Source organism: Cyprinodon tularosa, unplaced genomic scaffold (genome assembly GCF_016077235.1).
Source record: "Cyprinodon tularosa strain WSP-4 unplaced genomic scaffold, ASM1607723v1 ctg705, whole genome shotgun sequence".
Taxonomy (NCBI): Eukaryota; Metazoa; Chordata; class Actinopteri; order Cyprinodontiformes; family Cyprinodontidae; genus Cyprinodon; species Cyprinodon tularosa.
In genome coordinates, this window is record NW_024039458.1 from 149919 (window position 1) to 159269 (window position 9351).

Consider the following 9351-nt stretch of genomic DNA (forward strand, 5'->3'; position numbering starts at 1 on the left):
AAGCTGCATAATATGTTACATTTACCTTCTTATTCGGTCGTTGTTATGATATGCATCTGTATTTTAATTAATCACATCATTTTTGGCAACTTTGGCTGCCTGCATGGTTTGAATTAAACGTTTCTACATATTTCAAAACATTTGACATAGAAAGGAGAATAAATATACAAGCCTAGACCCAAAAAAGTCCTAATAGAATATAAGCTCTTTGAACTTCAATAAACTAATGTCAACATTACAAAACAATCCTCTCTTACTTCCTTTTTTTTTTTTTTTTTTTGGTGCTGTAATTTTCTCAAACACACCCCTCCCACGCACAAATACACTTATAGAAACATACAGGAAGTGAGCAAAACTTGTGAACTGTTTCCCATGCAACCCATTTACACTGAAGGCACTGTGCAACAAGCTTCAATGTGGTAAGTTTGTCTAAATGCACCTTGTTCAAGCGGGCTGATCAATTGAGTGTTTGCTTTTTCTTTTTTATGCAAACTTCCCATAACTTCTCTAAAGTTGTTTATTCTCTCTGTAATCTGTATTGTTACTTGTCCTTTTTATCTAACATCCTATATAGTTTGTTCACAGCAACGCGACCTACTGTACCTCTTCTGAGTTCATATACAGTATATATGTACTTCCTTTTTATTTTCGGACATTTTTACAGTTTTGTTCTGTCCGAGTTTATTCTTGAGGGTGGCTTTAGATATTCACACAAACCTAAAATAGCTTTTAGCACAAGTTTTTTTTTTTTACGATGTGAACCACTGAGAAAGAAGGAAGAAGAGAGAAGCCCTTCTTAAAAGGTCAACCAGAAAAAAGAAAAACTAACATACCATCATCAGAAGTGCCTTTACTACACTAATAGTCTATTTGTGTGGTTGTGAAAACTTTAACCTAGGCATGTAGTGGTACTCAGTATCGACACCTTATGATTGGAGTTGTAGATGATAATGAGGAGGACTCCCAAGAAGAAAGTCGCTCCTCTGCCTCATCAGAAACTCCAATTCACGTTGCCATTAAAAAAAACAACTCTTCTTGCTATAATTTGTTCCATATTTGCGCTTTACTCTGAATCTTACCCTTTCTGTGGTCTCTCCGTTGTGAGACAAATCATGCAACGAGATATTAGCTTGTCATAAAAACGTCAGAACATCTCTCCCTAACTGGTTTTAACAGATTTTTTTAATCAATAACTCAAAGTGTGATGATAATATAATTAAACTGGCTTAGAATGCATGGAGATTTCATTGCTCTTAAAGCCTGTTGTTAACATTAACAGCCTGGTTCGGCCACTGTATGTAGATTGTTGCAGCAGTAGAGCATTAGTAGTTAAGTTCAGCTTAAGATAAGTGACATAAAAAGCATATAAACAATAGACTTATTAAGAAAAGAGAGAAAATATTTACTAGATTTAGATGCTCAGAGTTTCTGAAACTTGATTTAACTTATAAAATGTCCATCTAAAAATAAATCAATAACTTTGCAGAATCTTTATTATATATCTAAAATCTACTTTGCTAGCTTCAAACCTTTACCAGAGTTTATTTTTATGCCATTGTTTCATTGTCTTTGATAACCAATTTCAATTCATTTACAGTTTGTTGTGCTGAACAAGGTTCTATCATTAGAATAAAAAAGGTTCTTAAAAGTTAACCCATTTTCCCACTGTTTCTTTTAAGGGTTTCTGATAAAACATAAAGTTTAACTTTAAGAAATTACTATTGACAAACACAAAAAGGAACTTTTAGGTTAAGTTTATTCATTTTATGCTAATTTGACTTCTGTTATATCATTAGCATAATTTCACTTCTTAAGAATGAACTCATTTCCATCATTTAACAACTTTTTCATAAGATCTGAGACTTCTTGTTGTTTCAGAATAAAATAATAGCATTACTGTAGATCAGTTGGTCAATTTAGTCTGTTTTACTAACTTGACAAAGCAATAGAATTACATGAACTCAGCAGGTACCTGTTGTAGGTACGAGAACAAACAATGGTTACATAGACAAGAATATTAGTGGAAGCTTAATAAAAAAAGCAGATATAAACTTATACGTGATAACAAAAATAAAATAGAATCAAAGAGCTAAAGCCCCTGGCGCAACATGACAAATTAGGCCAGCGTATGCCTGACGTATGAAAAATCTGGAAAAATGGTGGCATACATTGTGTCCGTTTTTTATCAGTTAAGAGCACGCAAGACATTTTTGAGCATGCCGAAATTTCTTGACATAATGCTCAAAATTTCCCGACATATGCCAGTGTATGCTCATACGTGGGGCATAAGTTACAGGTAAGTTATCGTTGACATACGTTAAGAGTAAGTTACTCATAAGTCAGCTTATCCTAAACCTATGAGTAACTTGTGCATAAGTTATGCTTAATCTATCAAGAACTGCTCTCCAATGTATATTAACGTATCTGACGTGTTCCAGACGAGCGTTGAACGTGTTTCTAACTTCCATCTACTGTTTAATGGCGCATTGGCAATGTTTTTGTATAAAGGGGGTTCACGGGAGGAAATCAACAGTTCTCCTCCAGACTTCATCCCCATCATAGGGTGAGCGAGAAGGTGATGGATCCTCCCTGCGTTCACGCCCACCGCCAACAAACCTTCTAGCAGACATGACGCTAAATCTGCTGCAACTGCAAACCTTTTTCTTTCCTTTTCTTTTTATTTTTATTTATTAATTTTTTTTGGCCGGCAGTGAACAGCAGCTTGGTTAATACCTCAATCAAAGACATCTTTTATGCAGGCTGGGCTCCTCTGGCTGCATTGCTGCCCCCCTCAGGACATTGGTTTGTGACATTTCACGAACATTACGCTGCCGTACCTTACGCATATGTTAGACTGTCACTGTACTCGTTATGAATACTCTAAGTATATGCTCAAAATTGATAAAATACATAGAAAGTTCAGAGTATGCCAGCATTTTAGAAGATTCTGGGACGCTGGTTAAAACATAGAGTGACAGGGGCTTAAGCTAAAAAATAGTTTTTAGATCAATATGGAAAAAGACTTATATTTATCAGTGAACCACCCAGTTTTTTGTATACAGTAGAGGACTAACCGTTGCTACTAGCAACAGACTTTTCATTTACTTACCACCAATCCAGATATAAACAATAAAATACACATCAGCTAATTTATAGATTGTTTGGCAATCTATGTTAACTTTCTAAGACAATGTTCTCAAAAATTATAACCTTGTTCATCTTTATAAAAATAACTTATTATCAGCTGGCCTTGAAATAGTTTTAGCCAAAGCAATGGCCTGCTGATGTCCAAGAAAATAAAAGAAACAGCATTCCCTCTGAAAATATGACAGTAATATGGTCTTCTAACACAATAATATCTCTGCTTCTTGAAAAATCATCCGTTTACTCCTCCTGATTTGTGATTGGTACCAAAAAATGTTTAAAATATCCTAGTTGCCATTGGTTGCCACAGTTTAACAGCTCAGAAAACTAATGTTGTGTCACTAATAAACTTTTGTAATGCTGTTTCTATAGCACTGTTTTCTCAACGATCTGTTGTCCTCCAGGATTTAGAACTGAATGGTGGGCAATATACTTCAGCAAGCAACTTATATCATAATTTCAATCTAGTTTCTTAATTTAGCCGGTTTTTGTAATTCTATTGTGCCTTTCTATACTTTTAGGGGCCAAAATTGCAGTGGATGTACTTTTCTGATCAGTAAGAGAAAAAAAAATCAGCAACCCTGTCTCTCCGTTCAAGGAAACATGCATTTGTTGTGTTTGCCAGCACTCAGGATTAAGATGAGAGAATCCGTCTTTTCTGCTCAGACAGCAGAACACAAACTTCCATTAAAATTACAGAATGTCCTTCGTTTTTGACACGTTTTTGAAAAAGCTGTATTTGCCTGAAGAATAATTGCACTAACCATCAACTTGGCAAAAATTACAAAGAACAATAAGCAGACTGTTGATATCCATCAAACACTTGAGTTGGTATAAAAAAAAACATTTGTATATTAATGCCATGAAGATTTCATGTAAAATATTTTTTTTGTTTTTTTATATTGCCATTGTTATTACCTAAAGTTTTGAGCTGCTGCTGTCATCGACGCCAGAGTAGCAATTTGAGCTGATGCCGTTCTGATCTGAGCTTCCTGCCTGTAACATCCGGACTAGATGACAACTCATATGGTGACAGGCTGTGGTTGAGGCCTTTATTTTACTTTCCATCTGAGGGGGATTTCCTTTTCTCTCTGTTTGTCTATTCATTCTATCGCTTTGCAACATATCCGACTTCATTTTCTTTTCTGAAACTACTGGAAGCCTTTTTTTTATTCGTAGCTCATCAGTTTTTTCTTCTTGAGCCTGAAGCAGATAAAGAATGCAGAAATATTTATAAAACAGAGGGTGAAGAAAGTTGCGGGACCATTTATGGGCAGCATTGGTGTTCTGCCATGCTTCTTACAGAAGCTATTTTCATCTGAAATATTTTAGCCAAATCATTCAAATAGTTTTTTCCCTTTGCTTTGATTTATCCTCTTTGCACGAATATGCTTCAGGATTTTTCCTGCTCATTTTTAACTCATCTAGTGCTATGCAAAACTCTAACTTTTTGTTTTGTTTTTACATTTTAGGAACTTAAATGCCATTTATAGGGGTTCTAGCTGATAGACCTGCAAAAAAGGAGTTTTTTATTGCTTACAAATATAACATCCGAAAAGTTTTGCAACTGTATTTAGCCCTCCTTTAATCAAACTAATATTATGCCAACAAATTGAATTCAGAGGACTGATTATTCCACCTGCATATAGTTTAAAAATCAGGCCGAATTGGCACCAAAGAAATATCACTTTTCTGCTGAACAAACCTGGCTTTTAGGGGAAGCCATAATCATCTTATTAGGGGAACTGGTAACAAAGCAAATCACCTTAAAAGCATCATTCTTTCAGACTGGAACAGAGGTTCCCCTTTCATCAAGTTAAAAAATATGTCCAGATATTAATTTGAATATTTCAGAGATTCAAAGCATATTCATATATTATAATGGCCCAGTCAAGGTTCAGACCTACATCACATAGAACTTTGGGCAAATTTTATAACAGTTGGTCAGACATGATATCTGTTCAATCATATTCATCTTGAGTATTTTAAGTATGAAAATAAATGCTAGAAACAAGCCCAAAAGGCTGTTACTAAAGCAAAAGGGTGATCCTGTAAAAATTATTTCTTTTTTGCATTTTTTTTTTTTTTTGTGGGCTGTTCACATACAATCTCAATAGTTCACACTGAACTCCAGCCATTCATCCATTTTCCATCATGCTTATCCCTGCTGGGGTTGGGAAGGGTGATGGTGCCTATCTCCAGCTGTCCACACTAAACTCTGTAGATGCAATTTGATTTTTTTTTTTTTAAAGAAGAACATTAACAATACTTACATACTCGCCAATTTTTATCTTCAGCTACCACTTTATGCATCCTGTATTGTTTAATACTGTATGTTGCTGTATTGTATCAGTAGTTTTATACCAGATGGTTGTGCTCTTCTTTTTGCATTTGTCTTTGCAGGTGATGAAGTCGGCTGATTAAGTTTTGTCAATATCTCTCTTTTATCTTCTCTGTCTTTGACCTTTTCTCCCTTTTTTATGTGCACATAACATGAATTATTCCCAACATAAACCATAATAAAAAGTGATAATGCTCCACTTACAGTAAAATCTGTTGGGCTCTTTCTGGCATTAAGACAACAATTCCTATTGCCACTTTGCCAGACAGGAGACAGGGGGAAAAAAAAGAGTTGGAAAACACTCCAAAGGCTTTTTGTAAAATGCCCTTTTACCTTCTCAAAAAAGAGAGAACATTAACATGTTAATCCATACCCTGTAGCTTATTGTCTTTTATCTTTGCAGGATTCAATGCCGACTCTAAGCTCAGACTCTAAGTGTCCACGGCCTGAAAACATCGGCCAAGGAAGCTCCATAAATGCCAACACTCTGGAAGAGTTTGCCCAAGATCTGGCAGCGATCATAATCCAGTCATCTCTTAAACAAATGGAAAAGCTGGAACCCGAGGTACCACAACCCAATCAAACACCAGAGGTGTTAGCTGAGGAGTTGGTATCAGCAATCATTGAGATTGCTCTTAAAGAAGTTTGCATACCTCAATATACCGATGGTCTTATATCAAGCCGACAAGAGAATGTTAATACATCAGGGGAAGAAGAGGACCTGTTGGAGCAAGAGATGGTCTCAGTCAGGGAATTACAGACCCCTAAAAACCCAGAGTCCAGCCATCCACCTCTCTACCAGTCAGGTCTTCCTGCTGTAGGTTCCCTCGACTACCCAGATGCCCCTCCGACAACCCCTCTCCTCCCTGAGCTTGAGAGGAGCAGGAGCAGTTTCGCTCGTAAGCTCAAAGGTGGACTAGCGAAGGTCTTCTTGCCCTCACCTCCTCCACCAACTCCAAAAGACAAGGAGGACAACTCAGAAATCAGTGACACTCAAGTGGAGCTGATGGAGCATTTGATGCATTCTTTGTCTACAAATGACCCATCAGGAGACCGCGTGGAAGCCCATGGGACCACTGTGGATGCTTTCGCAGAGGTTCTATCATGTGACATATTAAGCTGGGTCTTGAGCATGAAAAACAAGAAGCAGGTATCAGATGAGAGAGATCTTCACATGCTAGCCCATCAACTGGCTGAAACAATCATCAACTCCTCCATGGATGAAGCTAAATGCGAGCTCATATCTGAGGGGGGAGTATCTGTTCAGGACTTATGAAGTTACAGTTTATTAGAAATGTTTTACGGAGGTTATAAATGTAGAATAAAGCAGAATAGTTCTTCCCAAAGGCTAAAGGGGTCAAGACCAAATGCATGCTTATTCTCTAAAGCATCTTCCGTCATATTAAGGTTTTGGTTAAATGCTATTTAATGAACCCGTTCAGCATCATTTTGTTTGCCGTGTGCAAACATTTACTTTAAAGAAACCTATGATTATTTCAAAAGAGAATATATGTTTAGGGCAGTACAACATCAGTCTTCTTCCTTTGTGAAACATGTGGGTGGAACATGTAATGTCTTTTGAGTCAGAGAGCTGTCATACGTGAAAGTGATGTAAAAAGATCACAGCGGTGCACATAAACGGTGGTTTATTGATATGTTACACCAACGTTTATGTGCACCGCTGTGATCTTTTTACATCATTTTCATGTATGACAGCTCTCTGGCTCAAAAGACATTACCTGTTCCACCCACATGTAAAAAGATCACAGAGGTGTACATAAATGGTGGTTTATTGATATTTTACACCAACTTTTGACATATTTTTTATTTTCCCCCCAACTGGAAAAGCTTTAAAAGCTCTAGTACATTCCACACAGGAAAACATTTTTTTGTGACTCGCAGTCTCCTACGTTTACATCCTGTGGAAGTTTTTGTTGTAAGTAACTTCCCATGGAAAAAGTGACCATAATTTAAAAGTTTACAAATAATAATAATTCACTCAATATTTTTGAAATTGTGGTTGTTTTAAAATATTCAATTTTGATTTTGGCCTCTGTTAAACTTATTGCCTGAGATAAACTAATCTGAATTTTTCATAAGTTAAGAGAAAAATAGCTATCTATGTACATGACAAAGGATATTTACTGCTTCTAATCTTAAACTCTCTACAACTCTCCATCTACCGTAAGTTAAGTTTCAGTTATATTTAATTTGCTGTTATGTCCCACTGATCTTTAGTTATTCACTAGATTGCTGATAGGCTGTTGGTAGTACACAGTGCTGTGCAGTCACCAGACGCCATATTGGTACTCCCTAGTTAGACAGATCAGAATGTAAACAATACGTGCGCAACAGCAGCGAACAACGATAATGTCCTCTTTTTCAATTTTTTTTCTTTTTAAAATAAAGATAAAGTTATCACTCTGACACACACTTGCTGTTTCATAGCATCAGTAGATTCCTGTAATTTATGATAAACAGGCGCATCACATTGCATATTCAGTATTAATACCATAAAGTCTATAAATCATGTAATATAAAATATTATACAAATCCATCACTACAAAATTAGTAGGTTAATGGAGCATAATAATACTGGTCAGATATTAAGAATATTACACATCCACAAACACACACCCACACACACACAAACAAACACTATCTGATGATGTGCCAAATGTGCTAAAGTAATGATATACATGAGATATACATGTTTTTTTTTTTTACATTACATGACAGGCATTTTTATGGTGCCACTTCCTATAAATGGGGAGTACCAAGATGGTGGCAGCTGACTTCAGTTTTTTTGGCACATCAGCAATCCAGTGCTAAACGGTGATCAATGTTATGTACCTGTAAACATTTCTGTAAATAAAGTTTTTTTGCTGATTGCTAATGTGCTAATGGCTAATTTTGTTCTTCCTGTGATGGAAGTTGATGGGACCTGCCTAAGAAATGGTTCCAGTCTAAAACGGTCTTCTTCTGTCTCACTTTTTTTTTAAGCATCTGCAGGATTCCAGCATCTATAGCAATGTGTTTCCTTTAGATGGCAGCACAGGAAAAATGTTATTGCATGTTTCTTAGTGTGAGGCCAAAGGAGGATTAACCGTATGGTCAATGACTCTAAAACTTATCAATATGAAACAATTTGCAATTATGATCAAATTACATCTTTTCTGCACGCAAAGGAAAATGTGCACAGTGTATTTGCTTTGTTTTGTGTTTCTTTAACTGAACAGTTATTATTAGTGGTTTTATTATACGAAAAGGTTAAATTAAATGCATTTTATCAGAGAAATATTTCACTAAGCCTTTATTATTTTTGTGTCTGATTTCTCTCCTTGTATTTTAGAGTTGTGTGCCCTGCTATTGCTGACTTGTTTTACTTTAAAGAAACGTTTATATTTAAAGACTATTCTTACTGTATAGGGATTTAAAATGAATTTGCTGAGCAATTTGAAGCTACATAAACTTCATTACTTTTCTGAAAGCTGTAAATCAAAAAGATTGAGAGATGTTAGAGTCATTCCTTGCATAACCTTCACTTCTTTAGTCCTTAGAGTCTGGACTGAACATTTGAAGTGACCTTATTAATATGCAGCTTCAATTGCAGGGAATCAGATGGAAAATGTCTTAAGTCTCCAAATGCTCAAAATGCAGATACAAAGTTTTTTAAGGACTATGAAATAAGTATGTCTCTTTGTAGATGTTTTCAAAAATGTGTACTTACATATATTATAGTTACATATATTATGTTTGAAATTGTGTCTCAAGCTAATTCTGTGCTGTCGTCATTAGCAGGAACTTTTTGCAAAACAGATTTCTAATTTCAGTCAGATTACTGTAAGTTAATAAAAGGTAGGAAA

General features: G+C 35.7%; 1 protein-coding gene across 1 annotated transcript; it reads left to right on the plus strand.

Moving 5' to 3' along the window:
• The first annotated feature begins 316 nt into the window (after positions 1–316).
• Positions 317–8381, plus strand: si:dkey-171c9.3 (A-kinase anchor protein 11). The gene is made up of 2 exons (XM_038268610.1): positions 317–419; positions 5889–8381. Exon 2 carries the CDS (start codon positions 5895–5897, stop codon positions 6759–6761), a length of 867 nt encoding a protein of 288 aa, XP_038124538.1. The 5' UTR covers positions 317–419; positions 5889–5894; the 3' UTR covers positions 6762–8381.
• Positions 8382–9351: the final 970 nt, after the last annotated feature.